At 36.0% G+C, this 18,784-nt stretch overlaps 1 protein-coding gene across 14 annotated transcripts in view; it reads right to left on the bottom strand.

The window, feature by feature from the left end:
• SK (small conductance calcium-activated potassium channel) overlaps positions 1–18,784 on the bottom strand; it is a 209,101-nt gene that overhangs the window by 127,211 nt on the left and 63,106 nt on the right. For 11 of the 14 annotated variants that reach the window (XM_069504281.1, XM_069504286.1, XM_069504280.1 and 8 more), the window contains exons 2-3: positions 7,400–8,141; positions 4,958–5,059 (exon numbers count right to left, since the gene is read on the bottom strand). In XM_069504281.1, the coding sequence (XP_069360382.1) occupies positions 4,958–5,059; positions 7,400–8,131 (834 nt within the window). In that variant the 5' untranslated portion in view covers positions 8,132–8,141. The remainder of the gene's footprint in view (positions 1–4,957; positions 5,060–7,399; positions 8,142–18,784) is intronic. The other 3 variants (XM_069504292.1, XM_069504290.1, XM_069504291.1) reach the window with 1 other exon arrangement.

Raw genomic sequence — 18,784 nt, 5'->3', positions numbered from 1 at the left:
CTTTCCCAAGTATGTTTGTCAACTCTCTTCATTCAGACGTGGTTTGGTTCTCATTTGAATATTAAATGAACCAGTCAAACTCAATGATATTTTGTAAATAGATACATTTTTACCCAACTACGGCAAAGCCAAAAGGAAGGGTTATGATTTTGGCAGTCTATGTATGTACGTTTGTGTCTATGTTTCAATGTAGCGGCTAAACTACTAGACCGATTTTGATGAATGAGGTGTCAATTGATTCGTTTTTATGTTCCGGGTGACATAGGCTACATTTTATATGAACACAATCGATCTGACGGATGTTACATCCAAAAAAGTGGGATGCTTTACTTTTGATATTATATCGAGTGGGATATCTAATGAAAGAGATAAAAAAATACTGAGTTCATAAATATAAACATAGTGTACTATTGAAATATACCAAGCGACAGAATTACCCAATTTCACTATAATATTTCAAGACGGGCTCGAATTCGAAGATCGGGCTTTAGTCTCCAACCTATCTTGTAAGTACAATTAATATCTGTCCGCAATTTGCCAGATTTTCATAAAATATGTATTTTCAAAATTACACGAGCTCAAACATCTGTATGTAAATTTTTGACCCCGTGTAACTTTAGAACTACACATTTTTACAAAAATCTGGAAAAGATCAGATACCTTATATTTGTTTTTAGAGTTACAAAATTTCAATGAGTTTGATTGGTTAATATTTAAACGGAGAACCAACCTAAATTTGTTTGAAGTGCGCTATGAACACAGACCACCACCTATAGACGCCCGTTTGGTACTCTCATTCCGCAGATTGTCTTGATTACCTATATGACTTTTGAGTCCACCAATCACAACAAAGCATTCTCCCCTGTCGCCCGCCAACATTTTATGATTTTGTTTTCATGCAAAACCTTGTATATGCGTACTCTTGAGATTGAATTCTCTGTGGCTATGAAAAAACTCCTCTTAAGTTCCTTAAGCCACCGTAAATATAGCGTGCGGTTCGATGCGGTTCTTTCCTTCAGCCCTTCAATAAAGTGTTTACCTACATCATTTCTATTTCGTAGACCACTAGATCATTCACGGCGTTAGTAACGTGGTAGGTGTAATGTTGAACAACATAATATCCGTCCTTTATCAAATAAAATTAGGCGGTGGTGTGCGTGCTGGTATTATTGTTAACATAGAATAACTTAAACTGAACCGTCGAGTAATATTTTTTCTTCGAAATGTATAATTACATTCTCTATTTCTTTATTTATCTATAGCATATTATTACTAGCTAAAATAATAATTTATTATTGCATATACTTACCATTATATACTAAATACTATTTTACTAAAACACTATTATATTATGTATAAGTACCTACTGTATAGGTACTTACTAGTTGATGCCCGCGACTACGTCCGCGTAAGTTCCGGCTTTTTAAAAATCCCGTAGAAAATCTTTGATATTCCGGGATAAAAGTTGCCTATATCCGCCTCCCTAAAGCATGCTATCTCTATACCAAATTGATGATGCTCACAACCTCTTTAGTGTGGATTTAGGTTTTTAAAAAATCCCGAACTTCTTGATATTCTGGGCTATAGTTTGTTTTCGTCTCCAGAATGCAAGCTATATTCTCCACATACGTGATGACTGCAACTTTACTTTCCATGTGAATTAAGAATTTCTAATTTTGTGGGAACTCTCTGATTTTCCAGGATCCAACGTAGCGTCTTTCCACAGGGTGCAAGCTATCACTGTCCCAGTTTCAAAATCGAATAAACGGTTGGACCGTAAAAAGCTAACAAACAGACACACTCTTGCATAATATTAGTATTATATATCATATAGATATTGATATAAAGTATAGATTAATTAACTAAGTTTTTAAGTGGCCGCGAAAACCATTTAAATTTCTGAAAGGCTGAAATTTTATGCATTTTAACGCTATGGTACCTATAGGCAAAACCCAAAACGAGCTATGGCCCAAAGGAGGTCTTTTTCTGCATTACAAGCTGATATGGCTTGGCTCAATAAAATATGTACATTTGACGTAGGTTTTCATGATTTCATCTTACATTGCAATAGAAAGCCACGAGTTAATTTAAGTAATTTCATTATGTAGTTCAAAAACGAAATGAATAGTTTAAGTAGATTAATTCAAACAAACCCGTAGCTGTAGCCATTCTTTTCATTTATTAGCCAGCTTGAAACTGTACAATGTACGTGTTCAGTAACAATGAGCTCTTGTTTCATTTCGGAACGAAATATGAGATCCTTTTGGCTCCAGCAGAAATAGGTCAGCACTCCATTTATGAAGTGTCTTTCATAGGCTTTTTATTATAAGAACCGCCGCAAACACTTCAATTTCAACACTAAAAAAAGTAGTGATGTAATATAATAATGTCATATGCTTCTTTGATAAAATATATTTTACTAGATATTGCCCGCCACTTCTTCAGCGTAGATTTCGGTAATTTAAAAATCCCATGGGAACTCTTTGATTTCCCAAGATAAAAGTACCGAATAATTGATGATGCCCGCGATTCTATGGTATATATTTAGGTTCTTTAACATCCCGTGGAAACTCTTTGATTTTCCGAGATAAAAAGTACCTACCTAATCTATGCCCTTCCTTATTATGCAAGCTATCTCTGTATCAAATTTCGTCTAAATTGGTTAGATGAATGTGTCGTGAAAAACTTGTAGACAGATAAACAGCGCTAGTCTATTTTAAAAAGTAGACGTACACACTTTCGCATTTATACTATCCATACTGGATTAGACAATAATTGAAAAATCGACCATGCTCCCATATTAAATTAAAAAATATACTAAACCGATTTCCAACATGATAAATCCAAGGTTTTATATTATCTGAGCTGACTCAAATTTAGCCGGTTGGAAGGCTTTAGCTGTAATTAGTTACCACCCTACCAGCAAACTTATGTTGTAGAGCGTATACGCGTTACGGTACCCCTTCCATGTAGATACCGAGTTAGCCTGTAGGTCGATTTCGGAAAAGCATCAATCATTATTACAATCTCAATTGTTCTGATTGGCTGAATTTTTGCGATTCTCGTTGCAACAATGCATTGTAGCCAATAGTGAGCGAGCGTCAACCAATCAGAGGTGATTGCGACCGAGACATTGTAGCTGTCATTCTACCGCAATCGAGCAGCGGATTTCAATTTAGACTGAATCATCGTCGTTGCTTTCAGTTGAGTAGCGAGTCGTCAAGAGTTAATCGTAAAAGTATAAGTATAAGCTATAATAAAATAATACTATGTTATGTAGGTACCTACCTACAGAAATAGTAAAGGTTTATCTACCCAAACATGAGCACTTTGTCCCTCTCAAGATGATAGACGATTGTAGTCATCGGTGCGGAATAATCTTCAATATCACGGTTACTTACTTTACTATATTGTACCCTTTAGACTCCATTATATCAGGGAATATAACACTTAGATGTAGTAGCTTCAACAAGAACAATACAAAGATATCGTATTTAGTTACGTTGATAGTTTGAAATGTTAATTCACGTGAAAATTCTTCAATATAACATTTTTTATTTCAAATCCTAGCTAACCTTATGGGAGAGGACAACATAGGTAAGCCATCGCTCCCACCATTACAGAATAAGAATGTAAAACAAAAACACTCATTAACCCACCCAAGGTGGTTAAGGTTAAGTTAACCCAAAGATCTAATCCTAATATATCTATACATAATTTAGTCCAATGGGTTAACAAACAAAAACTAGACAGACTTATTTAAAAAAAACACCAAAATAAGACGTCTGCTGGCGTCATTGCACAAACGAAGCAAGCTTAGTGCACCCTCTACCAAACCTTTCACCAATTTTTGTATGAAGCAAAATAAAATAAGTACTACCGCTATTGCATAAAGCGTCATAGATCTGCACCATTACACACTCAACACTAGATTTATCCTCACAAAGGAGCCTATTCAGAAAATGATATACGACGTGATATCACATCTAGACTCTAGAACGTGTTTCATGATAGGTGAAAATTTTTACGAAGACAATTTTAACAAAAAAAAATTTTTGTAAGCAATTTCAATAGTTGGATACGTTTTTCTATAACGCATAAATATTTGTAGGCGTACATAATATATTGTACGAACAGCACATAATGAACGGAAGCCATATTTGAACATTGTAAACTAAATGTTCGCTCAGCGTTGTGCAATCTAACAGTTGATCTAAAGTGCATTGAATATAACTATTTTATCCATTGTGAAACGGGCAGCTAAATGGTTGTGTACGTGCTGTGTATATTGCTTGAATTGATGGAATCCCAATGTATAACAAAACGTTTTCGTCATCAGTCGATGAATAATATAAATCTAATGCTTTTATGAAAAATTACGATGTAAAAAAGAAATCGAACATAAAAGAGTGGGCAATGTATGTTTTGCTGGTAAGTTGGAAAGGTGAAATTGGTTCACGGAAAACGATTTGTTGTGTGAGAAGCTATTGGGTGCACGGTTATGTAGAGGACGTGGAACCTTAAAGAGGCTACAGGGACGTCACATTCGCCATCTAAAACAAATAAATCCTGTGAACAATCCACAAAAATCGGCCAATTTTCGACTGTACAACCTGACATGTTATTGAGTTCGGAAGTGAAACAAAATATTATTCCATTAGATACTTATACCTATTATTTAAAGAAAAATATACTAAAGGGTAAGGACATGCATGTTTCTACCACTCAAAAGGCGCTAAAATACTAAGGCTAAATATAAATATATTATTAGGTGTAGGTGTCAGTTAAGATTTTTCGTTTGATTTTTCGAATTTCATAATTTTTGGAGATACTGACTTGGACATACTGATAGAAAAGGATGTGTATTTTTAGGCAGAGGAAGAATTAGTCAGTATGAGAGATTGTACAGTCGATCATGGCCGAGGTGGTGCATAATTGAATATTGAAATATAACCACCGTTCTAACGTAGTTGACCGTGTCCCCGGTGGCTTCAGTGAATGCGCGTCTTAGTCGCGCCCGACGAGTCTGCGACAGGGTTTGTGGGCACAGGAGCAGCCCCTGCAGGTTGAAAACAGGAATCAAATCAATCGTTCAAGATTTGATTTGATTTGAATGGAACCCCTTAAGACGCTTGGGCATTGTCCTACTAGAACGCGATTACGCAACCATCACGCGTAGAAAATAATACGATTTTATAGCACTTTTGATTTTTCACAACTTTCATAAGTTCATATAAAAATATTTGCCATGACTGACTGACTGATCTATCAATCCACAGCCGCCGCTTGGTTTAGAAACTTGAAACTTTTACAGTAGATTCCTTTGTAGGAAATTTCACCCCTATAAGGAGGTTAAGTAGGAGATGAAAGTTTGCATACAATTCAGCATTTTTTTCAAAGTTACATCCATGAAAATTGGTATTTGGGCTTTTAGTTAATAATTAAGACCGGAAACCCTGAAATACATTTAATAATGAAATTTTCGAAAAGGGTGGACCCTCTACCCAAGCCGTGGCGGCTGAGTTAATTGTCAAATAAAAATCCAAGCACAATCATTTTCTCATGGCTTGCAGTGCTCTTGCTTAAAAAGCTGTGAGAGAGCGTATTTCAATCGCAGTAGGTAATAACCGACATCATTTTGTTTGACACGCAAACGTATAGTTCACGACAGGTTGGAATGACAATCGGGGTATGAGGCGGGGGTATGCCCCGCTCACCCGCACTTGTTCGCACTGGGTTAGTGCTAGGGACTGCGCGGGCGTGCGGGGCGTTCCGTCCCCGATTACTATCTCAACCTGTCGCGTACTATTTTTTTAACCGACTTCAAAAAAAGGAGGAGGTTCTCAATTCATCGGAATCTTTTTTTTTTTATTTCTTTTTTATTTTTTATGTATGTTCCCCGATTACTCGAAGACGCTTGGACCGATTTTGAAAATTCTTTTTTTGTTTGAAAGGGTATACTTCAAAGTTGGTCCCATTTAAATTTGGTGAAGATCTGATGAACATCTTCGAAGATAGATACTGGAACTCCTCAACGGATAAGAGTAAATTGCTCGCGATCAGTGTAATAGCTTAGTAAACAGTAGATCTTTAACCAGTCATAGTATAATTCAATGGGGCCACTAAAAATTGTGAAATAAAATTTTTTTACAAAAAAAATAAAAACCGACTTCGATACACAAACACTAAAAATTGAAAAATAATTTAATTTATTACCGAATATATTATGTATACAAGAGTTAATATAGTTCCATAATATTATTTTTTGGGGTCGGTGCCAATGAGGTGCCATTATGGAGTCTCATAAAAATATGAAGTCTAGACGATTCGCGCAGCTAAAGCTAATTGGCACCGGCACTAAAAATATTATTATGGAACTATATTAACTCTTGTATACATAATATATTCGGTAATAAATTAAATTATTTTTCAATTTTTAGTGTTTGTGTATCGAAGTCGGTTTTTTTTTTTTTTTTAATATTATGATGAACGCATATTCGCGAGATGGTTCCGTAATGCTGCTTTGTTGTACCACGCGTTACACAGCACTTACACGCCCGGGCCGGCCTAATAAATCTGTAACTTCTCATAGCAACATTATTTATTCAGTTTCAATTTAATTGGTTTGATTTGCAAGGAAGATATAAAATTGCTACAAAATGTAGGATTTCCATTAATTTTGAACGCTACACAAAATAATCAAAAGATCCCCTACCCCTATTAAATTAATTAAGATGATAGAATGTTGTACTTGACAAGTGCCAATAATTTTGAATTTACGAATCAAGTTAATTTTTTGTGACAGTCAATTAAAATAATATGGTTTTTGAGTTTGATAAAAAACAAACAGATTGTATTAGTAGAGCCTGGACGGTCTAAAAGCCCTTTCACAATACTTGCAAGTCGACTTCGCACCTCACTGTGATTCCCAATTTCCCACACAAATTCCCTAGTTGTTCTTTGTCGTAGATTTTTACGATGAGACATCGTACCGCGAGTATTGTGAAAAGATCCCAAGTCAGACTAATCCGCTATAAATTAGTTAACTAAAGCCGCTTTAACAATTACAAAGCTGCTTTAATCTAGCAATTCACTTAGAAATCTAATTAGAGTCCTTGCCTAGGTACGTGTTCAGCATTATTTACCTGACAAATTATTTCACAAACAGTTAAAATGAACTCTTTTACAGAATGTGTTTATAAATTTTAAAAACTCGCAATTTTTTTTATATTTACATACAAATACATAGTATGAATGTTAGTTTAATATTTGAGTAGGTTAAAATGCCTCGCCTTGAAAAGTAATAGCGGAACCACCCCATATTATGATGAGTAAGCTAAGCAACAAAATTATTTTTAAAAGTGGAAACGTGGCTCCATCTATGCCCTAGGTAACTTACCTGTTTGAAGGGGCGCATGCCGCCGTTGATTCGTAGAGAATCCGCTGCTATTCCGGCGATTCCGTCGCCGGGTTCTCTTAGCTGTCGCAGTGAGGCGCTAGGGTGATGGGAGTGAATACAGTGTGCCGCGCATGCGCTCGACTCCGGCTGCGAACTCTGGCGGATGATTCTCGTACTCGTTGCCGGTAACAGTAATGCTGGCGGTTGGATGACGGGACAGGTGCTGACAGCGTGTAGTGAACTACAACCACAAGGGTAGTGAACGGCGGAGCGTACGCTTTCGCGAGACGCGGACCGCACTAGATGTAGTGCCGACACTGGCGCCGTAGATTGTCTCCTTTCACAAACGCGACACCTCGCGTACGAGTGCGGTACTAGCGTGCAAGCAGTCACTGAGCCTCTGTGAGAACATGTTGCAATAGGTGATACCAGAGTCTGAGGGCGGTCTGCGGGTTCCCGGCATTGCAATTCTATATCCGGTACGCTTCTCGTCGTACCGTCTTCTATTCTAACAGATGCTGCACTTTCTTCACTACCGGGACCACCAGAAAGTTGAGGCCTTAAATGTGTTGTGCAATCCTGCCTTTGCAGGACAGGTTTGACGGTTCTATTTTCTGTTGGTACTATGACAGTAACTGATGGCCCCGATACCAAGAGACTGGCGGTTTCGTCGCTGCTGCCATAGCCAGAGTTGGTGATAGCTTCGGTACTGTCTGTTGTTGGCACGGACATTTTTTATAGTCTGAAACAAAAGAGAAATATTCCATCAATTAAATCGTGACAGTAATTTGATGCGAAAGGACATAAACCATAGGGCATAAACATTAATAGGAGCAGGAACAAGGCATGTTACAATATTTAACATAATCATAACATATACTAATATGGCATTCATTTTATTTTTATATACAGCTTAAGTCATTTCCCCAGATATCTGTTTACGTGCATATGTTAGTAAAAAATAAGTATTTAAGGCAATTAGGGTTGTAAGTCAATACAAATGCCATACCCCTACCTCTTTCCTAGCGTTTTCCACCTTAGCCTGCATCATCAGATCTTCAGGTGAGACTGTGTTGAGGCGCAAACCTGTCATCTATAAAAAAGTAATTGTTTATACTTCTCTTAAATAGTATTATAATAATATAATTAATATGACAGCATATTGTGCAAGTAAGTAGATACATAAGGCAATAGTTTAGAGGTTATTAGAATAATTAAATTTAAGTTATTTCTTTAGCCACTGATGAATTATTATAGGGTTATTAGGTCGTACTAAAAGCACTAAGAATCAAAATATTTTTATCAATAACCCACGCAAACGAGAAAAATAAGTTGAATTTTTAGTTACCTATCAAGTATTACCTAACTTTACGAGCAACTAAACTTTAGTGACATGATATATTATTTGCGGTGCGAAAACTTGAGCGTTGCCAAATATAGTCGTACCTATATATTCGCATTGCCCACAGGGATAAAAGTGTGGATTATTGTGGCGTGACCGTAAGCTGGGGGGATTTTCAAAAGGTATACGACGATAACTCAGTAGGATAACAAAAATTTATGACCTCATACAAAAACAGAGCGATCATAATGCTGCAACTAGCTATAATTTAGGTAAATTGCTTATCCATTTTATCATAACTAGCTTATGCCCGCGACTTCGAATTTCGAATTCCTATTTTGCCCTCTTAGGGGTAGTATTTTCAAAAATCCTTACTTGGCGGATGTGTACGTCATAATAGCTATCTACATGCCAAATTTCAGCCCGATCCGTCCAGTAGTTTGAGCTCTGCTTTGATAGGTAAATCAGTCAGTCAGTCTTTTTATATATTTAGATGTTGTAGTGTGGGGACGGGTACTCAAACTAGGTAATACCTTTTTTTATCTTATTCACCACAGATGTTATCTAGCTCATGTAACAGAATATTCCCTCACTTTTAGTAAAACAAAATAACACGAAAGCTACAAATAAAAGGTCTGACACGATAACCTTTACAAACTCAGCCTGCAAAAATTGGTGCGCTCAAGTGACCCACTTCTAGAACTTAATAGAACAATAGCGAGTCAGCTCTCGAGTCACATTTACAGCGCTACGTAGCCATGTTCTAAATTACACTCGGGAAAGGTACGGAAAGAAAACGCTTCTTAAGTTCATATTAGGTTCATTCACTCGAAAGTAGGTAAATCTTTTAAAGTTCCGAAGTAAATCAAGGAAACCTTATAGTTTCGCCCAGTCCATTTGTCTATCTGTCCGTCTGTCCATCTGTCTGTGTGTCACAGCCATTTTAGAAAACTTTACGAACTGTACAGTTGAAATTTAGCACTGTAATTTGGGAACTGATACCGCTACACAGAAGCATACCTACTAATTTTTTTTTTTTTTTAAATCAGGTTATCTCGTGAGCTTCAAAAGTAAGAATCGATTGTTTTTGGGTTACCCCGTCACGTGATCGCTTGTTAAGTACTTGTATTTTAAAATAATTAATATAGGTTTGTTACACAGTTTTGGAAATAATGACCGCCAAAGCTTCTAGCTACTACCATGGTAACTCTAAACTAAATAAGTTATTATATTATTATACGTGTTCCTACACACACTTAACCAGTTTCTTTTTTTTCTTTCAAGTGTTCATTTTGAAGTATTTGCTCTGAATACTGTGCGTACCTACATAATACGATGCAGAATGGTTTAACATGCAACGTATATTTTTATACGCCGTTATATACCGTATGTTTTTACTTTTTAGTTTAGAAAACTTGGCTCTCTATTCATATTTAATGTATGGAATAGGAGGAAAGAAAGACAAGTTGTGTATTCTAGAATGGTGGAAAATTATTTCTACCCGTTACCCATTACCTAATAGCTCTCAATGCCCCACTCTACCCCACATATTTATGCAAATAATCAAAATTGTATTATCTGTCTAGGATTCTGATTTCACAATAACTTCCTATCATTTAAAACTAGATTATATCCGCGACTTACTACCGCACTCAGAGTCGCTTAATCATTACTTAAGTTTAGCTAAAACGAGACAGAGCTGTATCTCTCACATAAATCTGTCTCGTTTTAACTCAATCTTAAGTAACGATTAGCGACTCTGAGTGCGGCTGTAAGTCCGTGTGGATTTAAGTTTTTCAATAATCCCGTAGGAACTCTTTGACTTTCCGGGATGAAAAGTAGCCTATGTCGTTCTACGGGATGTAAGCTTACTATGTACCAAAATTCATCAAAATTGGCTTTTCATGGCCCAATGGCCGTGAAAGGCTATAACGGACATGCATAGTTAGAAACATTTCTTAGGACACCTACTTCATTTGTATTTTCTAAAATTAGTAGGTATAGGTACCTACTATTCCTACAAAATAGCATTCGGGGATACAAACTATACAAACTTATAATATTAGAGTAGATTTGTTTATTAATTGAATGGAGACTACCTTAACAAAACTGAAATATTCAGTCTACGAAAGATTTGCGTTGTAGGTAATACGTGTAATTTGTTTCACATTATTTTAAGTAGATTATTACCCAGCTTGTCAAGTACAATAGTACATTTAAGTAACTTAGCTCGGGTCGTATCCTAATACAATTTGTAGATTACATTCAGTAAAGGAGCGAAAAGAAGTACGTTAGTTCTGACCCATTCGTTTCAACGTACGTTTTTATTTCTTCTTTTATTTAGTCGCTACTAGGTGCTTTCTGTGCCTTCATATAACTCGTTATATGAAGGGTTATTATAGTTCGACACGGCATCGTATCGAAACGCTAAATCGCTTGGCGGCACGGCTTTGCCGGTAGGGTGGTAACTATCCACGGCCGAAGCCTCCCACTAGACCAGACCAGAAATTTAGAAATTATAAAATTCCAAACCCCTGCCAGGAATCGAACCCGGTACCTCCCAATAATAAGACCACTGAGTCATTATGATGATGATAAGATCTAGTTCTTCCCTATAATGCGCCTATAGTGCCTTATTACTTAATTAAAAGTATCCAAGATAATTATATTATGTGACAGAAAACATGGACGCCGGAAAGGCATTCTGTACCATAGCGCCTTAGGCTCCGTACCTTAGAGGTTATCTGAAATATCGTCATCAAAAAGACATTTTTATAGCTTTTCATAAAAAAAATCCACCTAGATTTACTAAATCGCATTTGAAAAAGGTCCCATTTAAATCATTCACATTGGATGAAAAATTCATAGTAGGTACAATCTCAGATTAGGAACGTTGATAAATCACTTCGAGGGTGAAATTCAATTTGGGTGCGCTAAAGATATGTTATAAAATGTAAGTAGGTATTATTTTCATCTTATTAAGATGTAACATCCATATTCATACTTAATCCGTACTTCCATACTAATATTATAAATGCGAAAGTGTGTCTGTCTGTCTGTCTGATCAGTTCGTAGACGCCTACGATATTTTCCTGCGTAGACTCCGTCGCCAGCTACGGTGTATAGGAATCTACACGTCATTATATTTTTTTTCAATAACTTAAGAGACTCGAAACGATTTAAGTACCTACATATTGTACAAAATTCTACATCTATTAAAATTTATTCAATCTATATTAACTGAACTAATTGCTAATAAAAATATCCTAGACTATCAAATCCAGGAATTCGAGAGCCCTTTAGTTTCGAGAAATGTAGGTACTTATTTGAATTACTAGCTTCGTCAACGTAGATTATAACGCGTAAAATTCAACTCCTCACGCGCCATTTTAACTTTTTGTGTTAAAATTCATGTTAAAAATACAATTTTACTACTTATTTTAAAGGTGAACTGTACTAATCACATGACAGTTGACCCATAGAGTTGAAATGGCGCGTGGTGAGTAATTTGTACCGACTATACACAAATCCCTATTTTACCCCCTTAAGGTATGAATTTCCAAAATCCTTTCTTAGTAGATGTCTCCGTCATAATAGCTATCTGCTTGTCAAACAGCCCGATCCGTCCAGTAACTTGAGCTGTGCGTTGATAGATTAGTCAGTCAGTCAGCTTTTCCTTTTGTCTATTAAGATGATAATATTTTTTGTTTTATTAACTTTTTATTTCATTTTAACCTTGAAAAGGTCTAGACGCTTTCTAAATAAGCCAAGCCCTAAGTATTACACTACATAATCGACCCACTTACTCAAGATGAACAGATAGCGTTTGAATGAAGAGCCGCTGACTTAATCTCTAAAGCCTGTCAAGTACGAGAGCTGTTGAATTTTCGAGACAACTGTATCTAGGGTCAACTCAAGGGCAAATAAAACACTCCTGAAATCTCTTTTGTGGAATCAAAACTGTCTAAAAGTCTTACAATAAGATTTTCCGGAATGAAAGGGATGATATTACCTACTCAAATAACACTCGACTGTGTATCAGACTAGCAGAAGAGGTGATCTGTAGTTCCCCCATCGTCACACAAAGTTTCCAAGCCTTTGTCAAATTTGTGAAAGGGTTGATAAGGGCCAAAGTATCAAATTTTGAGATATTTTAACTTCCAACCGCGGGACAATCCTTCTGACTTTTGTGTTTCAACAAACCACGGGTTCAAGTAATAAAACATCTCACAAAAACCTTGCTAACCTATATCTACCTACCAACATATGTAAGTTTGTTTGTAGGAAGTAATCTCTGAAACTACTGAACCGATTTTGAAAATTCTTTCACCAGTAGAAAGCTACATTATTCCTGAGGTACATATTTTATTTCAAATAAAATTGAGATGCGAAAATTGTACCTAATAGCTGCCCGTATGTAACCGGGCGGGTTGCTAGTACTAATATTAGTACTTATTGAGGTTATTAAAACTTGGAAAAATCTGGGAACCCACCGCATTATTATGCCAAGAAAACTCCTACTATTATTGTGATTATTAGGAAGGGATCCCGACTCACGATCCTCAGTAATTAGAAATAAGCCACACAAAGAGAGAGAGAGAGAGAGAGAGAGAGAGAGAGAAAGAGAGAGAGAGAGAGAAGTCATTAATGTTTTACTTATTTAAAAAAAGATTTTAAAAACCTTGCCTCGGAGATTGATCCACGCTTCACGCAGAGTTAACTGCCTATCCAGGTATTTAGCTGGCGCTTGTTTAGACCAACGACTTAGCTTGGCATTCCAGAGAAGCAATAGTGCCAACCTCTTGGGCATCATAATATAATATGTGATCACTTGTATGGAGAAAGACCGAAACTTTTATTGTGAATAATAATTATTTTTCATTAGTCGTTTTTTTTCATATCTAAATTAAAAGTGGACAGTGGTTTTTTCTGTGTTTTTAAATTAATTGTAAAATCAAAAATCAAAGCTTTAGTTTTCAATTAAAACCATTAACATTGGTTCTGTTTACTTTTTACACTATCATCACTCCGAGCACTAGTAACATTAGCATGTCGGTGACGCGACCTTGAAGTTTTTACCAACAAGTTTCCACTTCAAAACTATCACTCTATTAATGTACTAAGATAGCCAACGGTAATAAAATGATAATAAAATGTTTAATAATCACAGGAATAGCAATAAGCAAATTGTTACATCTATTTGCCGTGAATGACCACGCTTAATGGTATTCTTTCGTGACGGCGCAGTTTAGTCGCGGAAACGCGAAACACATTGGTGTTTCCAATCCTAATCATCAACACAAAATTTCCTAAAGCTCCCCCCCATTCCCACTTGTCGTATGTCGTTGGCCGTTTGTCGCCCGTTAGGTTTTTCTTAAATCCTGTGGGAGCTCTTTAATTTCCCGGGATAAATGTAACTCTGTACTAAATTTTATCAAAATCGGTTAAACTGTTGGGCCTTGAAAAGCTAGAAGACACACTTTCGCATTTATAATATTAGTATGGATTTATAAAATAAAAATCAAAGGCAGCGCTACTAACCCGGGTATCTTTAAAACAAGAGTGAATAGGAATCTTATTGGTAAACGCGTCGGACATCTTAGGCCAAAACTCATTTAGTTTTTTTTTTTTTTTTTGGTCATCTTTTTATTACAAGGTATATATTATAGTACGCGACAGGTCGAGATAGCAATCGGTGAGGGAACACCCCGCATACCCTCACAGCCCCCGCGCTAAGTCAGTGCGGGCGAGAGCAGGTGTCGTGCGGGTGTGCGGGGCGTTCCCGCCCCGATTGCAATCTCGATCTGTCGCGTACTATAAGTACCTACATATTGTACAGGAGCATCACGACACAAAACACCGTAAATTCTCTATAAAACTAAAACTAAAACTAAAATGTACCTACTTATTATATGTCAATAGCTCATAAATAATTTTAATTTTTCTTACTGTAAAAATATCTCAAATAGGCAATCAAAGTCGCTATTTACTTTGCAGTACAAAATGGTTATTAGTAGTTATTTATTTCTCTACGCTGCCGCTGGGAACGGGAAATTCTCAAGAACTTTCAATAACACGCTTATTAATTTTCTTAATAGATTATTGAGAGCGCAGAAAGGTAACTCGTTTAAAGTTTGAAAAACAAAGCAGACAAGGTTAAATATTTATTCCGTAGAGCCACAGAATAATATTATAATGGTTCTAAATAGAGCTAGTAATTTAACTTTAGTCGAACGTTAAGGCGCGGTAGGGTAGGTTTAATTATAATAAGAGTAGGTACCTATTCAAACTATCCTAACATTATTCACATAATACTCGTATCTGTAAGTCTGCAACAGGTTGAATCGGGGTATGAGGCGGGGGGACGCCCCGCACATCCGCACGTCTCCCGCGCTCGTCCGCACCGGGTTAGCGCGGTGGCTGTGCGGGTGTGTTCCCTCTCCGATTGGCATCTTGACCTGTCGCGCACTATCTAAGAAAGTTAAATAAAATAAAACAAAAAGTTAGTTTTTTGCGTCAAATGCTGTTTATTTTTAAACATCACTAGATTAATTTATTAGATAAAAAACAATCGACTTCGGAGCGAAGGCATCATTAAACTCAACTGACGGCACCAAGAAAATCAAGATTTAGATGATTAACTACTTACTTTTAAACTGTTTTCCGACTCTCAAATTCTAGCAAACGTTGGTGCGACGTAAAATCTTACACTAAGCGTACGGTTGAAGAGTAAAACCAAGCTCCGTCAAAAAAGCAAAGTACAATTACGCGTCAAATTGGGAGCCTCCTCCTATTTTGAAGTTGGTTAAAAAGTACCTAGAACTCCAAAATAATAAAGCAAAGCTTTCGACTAAGGACTAAAGTTTTCGTTTATTTACCATTTGATTTTCTCGAATAAGCCCCCATTCAAAACTTTCCCATTTTCTCCGTAACAACGGGCACTGCCTTTCACGATTTCACGCATGTTTCTAAACTGTTTAGTTTATGAATAACTAGATGATGCCCGCGACTTCGTCGGCGTCGATTTAGGTTTTTAAATCCCATAGGAACTCTTTGATTTTCCGGGATAAAAAGCAGCCGATGTCCCTCCCCGGGATCCAAGCTATCTCTGTACCAAATTTCGCCAAAATCGGTTGAACGGATGGGCTGTATAAGGCTAGCAGACAGACAGACAGACACACTTTTGCATTTATACTATTAGTATGGATATGGATAATTTTACAGGTAGTAATTTCTTTCAATGTAACCAAAGATTCTTGATGTAGCTAGTACAATTCCTATTAATTTTCACATAGATATTTCAATTTAAGATGACAAACTTATTTATTATTAAGTAACAAATAGAGTAAATCGGCCAGTTTACGCCGCTGAGACTGTATGAAATCTATGATTCCCGAAGAATTTTCATAAAGACAATAAATCAATAATTCCCCCATGGCATCGTCAAAAATGGTCGATGCTTGAACGTAAACTATGTCGAGGCCGGACACGCGATATGATGGTTATAATAATTAATGTCTATGTATTTAATTTTTTTTAACGAAACTGCACTTTATTTGAACATTTAAATAATAACTGAAATTACATTGTAATTTTTAAGAGTTTCATTTAGCTGAATCAAAATAAGTCTGTTATTATCATGGTCCATTCTGATAATAAGTAATGGACTAAGAGCCAGCGCGTACCAGATCTTCACCGCAAGATTTTTTACACCTTTCCACCTCCTAAAGCCACCATGATCCAAACTTCCTCCCTGTGTTGGGGACAATACGCAAAGACACTTTTAGCTTTTACAAAATAACGGAGGTCTGACATACGCTGGCTCTTTCTCTACGGTTAAAATATGCTGATCAAAGAAATGTTCTCCTAATCCCACTATAACTTCATAATTATTTGGTTTTACGAAAAAAATACTTCTAAAAGGTAACATCTGAGATAGATAAGACGTTTTTTTACGTAACATTGGGGGTGGCTATAATAAAACCATGAAAAAATCTAAATAAGAAGAGGGAAAAGATTTTTTTTTTTTTTTTAACTTCAACTACCATGTAGATGGCCGTTAAGTTTTCTCAGACCGTGTAATTTTCAATACAATTTGAATACGACTCACTAATAAAACTTAATTTAGATGTTTTATCAAATAAATAATATTAAAGTTAATTAGAGAGTTAATTAGTTTAATAGAGTTTGATAGCTAATTAGAGTTTAGTGTTTGGATAAGATAAAATAATTGAAAGATTCAGAGGAACTTTACCAGATAATCAATTATAATAAAAGATTCAATGAACACTCAGAGGTTAATCTTTATCTGAAACTTTGTATAAAGTTAAATGAACGTCTACAAAAGATCCATTATTATCAAGCTGACGTCTAAAGCCTTTATTCTAGAAACTTTGACAATAACGTTCTTTTGAAAGCTTTGCTTTTTAACGTATTATCGGTGTATTTAAAAAGGATTTTATAGTATTCATAGCCTTTACAATAGTTTGAAGGGCAATAGACTAGCAATAGGTACGTTTCTTCACCAAAAGCTTACGTTTTTGAATCCCTTGTACGAGTTATTTATAGTCGTCGTTGTAACCAAAGGTCTATTGCTGAACATAAGCTTTTAAAGGGATCTCACACACTACAGGTATTATTATCTATTGACTCTGTAGCTCATTTTTTAGGGTTCCGTTCATAAAAAGGAAAAACGGAACCCTTATAGTATCACTTTCTGTCTGTCTGTCTGTCGGTCTGTCAAGAAACCTACAGGGTAGTTCCCGTTGACCTAGAACTATGAAATTTGGCAGTTAGGTAGGTCTCATAGCTGACATTCGGGGAAAAATCTGAAAACCGTGAATTTGTAGTTACATAACACAAAAAAAATTAAATTGTAGTCATGAACTAATAATTAGTATTTTCAATTTTCGAAGTAAGATAACTATATCAAGTGGGTATCATAATATGAAAGGTCTTCACCTATGCATTCTAAACTAGATTTTTATTTATTTTTACGCATCATAGTTTTTGAATTATCGTGCAAAATGTCGGAAAAATATGACTGTAGTACGAAACCCTCTTTGCGCGAGCCTTACTCCCACTTGACCGGTTTTTTGTCCATCTAATAGGTTTTTACTCAGTATGTCTTGGACTAATGAAAGAAGTACTTTTCCAGCGGTGGGACGTTAAGAATTTGTAACGGCCATTACAAGATAAAGACGTACTCTTTATACTTCAATATATCGTACATTATAGAGCGCTTTAAAGGTAAGTGTACACTCATAAAAGCACTCGTTTTATGAGTGGCCAGCAAAATCTATAAACTATAGCACTCTCTCGTATGTCAAGGTATAAAATGTTACGTACCTATCTGCTTTCGTATAACACATTTCTTGATATGAATCATCTGAAATAATATCTCCATTTTTACGATTACGTCCATATTGAGGTATGGATGGCTAGATAAATAAGAGCTACCAAGTACTTCAGGGCAACCTACACGTCTCTCTGCTCCAATAAGTGTAAGGTTCGTATCCATAAGCCATACCATCCCCGGACACTACCTACTATGTGGCCAGGATATTAAAAAAAAAAGTGTGATAGGTTTTTTCTTGACTAAATTCAATAAAATTTTCTTCTTCAATAAAATTTATTGGGCAATAATTTAATTACAATGATATCTGGGTTGAAGTGCGCTGAGCTAGACGTTTTAATTAATTTAAAATCTTTTTAATTTTCATCAAAACGCGTCTTTTTTTCTTTTTCAGATACAAGTTATCCTTTGGCTGCACTCTCACCTGGTGGTAAGTGATGATGCAATCTTAGATGGATGCGGCCTAACCTGGAAGCGTTATGGCAGATTTATTAAACCCACACCCCTTTGGTTTTTACACGCCATCGTACTGGAATTCTAAATCTAAATCGCTTGGCTTTTCCGGTAGGTGTTGTACAATTTACGATTTAAACTAAATTATTAAATCCACCATAAATACATCTAAAATGATCTGTGAAGAAATTATAATTGTTCTTCTAAATAAATTACATCCGTTCGGTTCACCCAT

The sequence above is a fragment of the Maniola hyperantus genome, chromosome 17 (genome assembly GCF_902806685.2).
Source record: "Maniola hyperantus chromosome 17, iAphHyp1.2, whole genome shotgun sequence".
Classification (NCBI taxonomy): domain Eukaryota; kingdom Metazoa; phylum Arthropoda; class Insecta; order Lepidoptera; family Nymphalidae; genus Maniola; species Maniola hyperantus.
The sequence above is the reverse complement of the archived record's forward strand: the minus strand, read 5'-3'. Positions and strand labels throughout refer to the sequence as shown.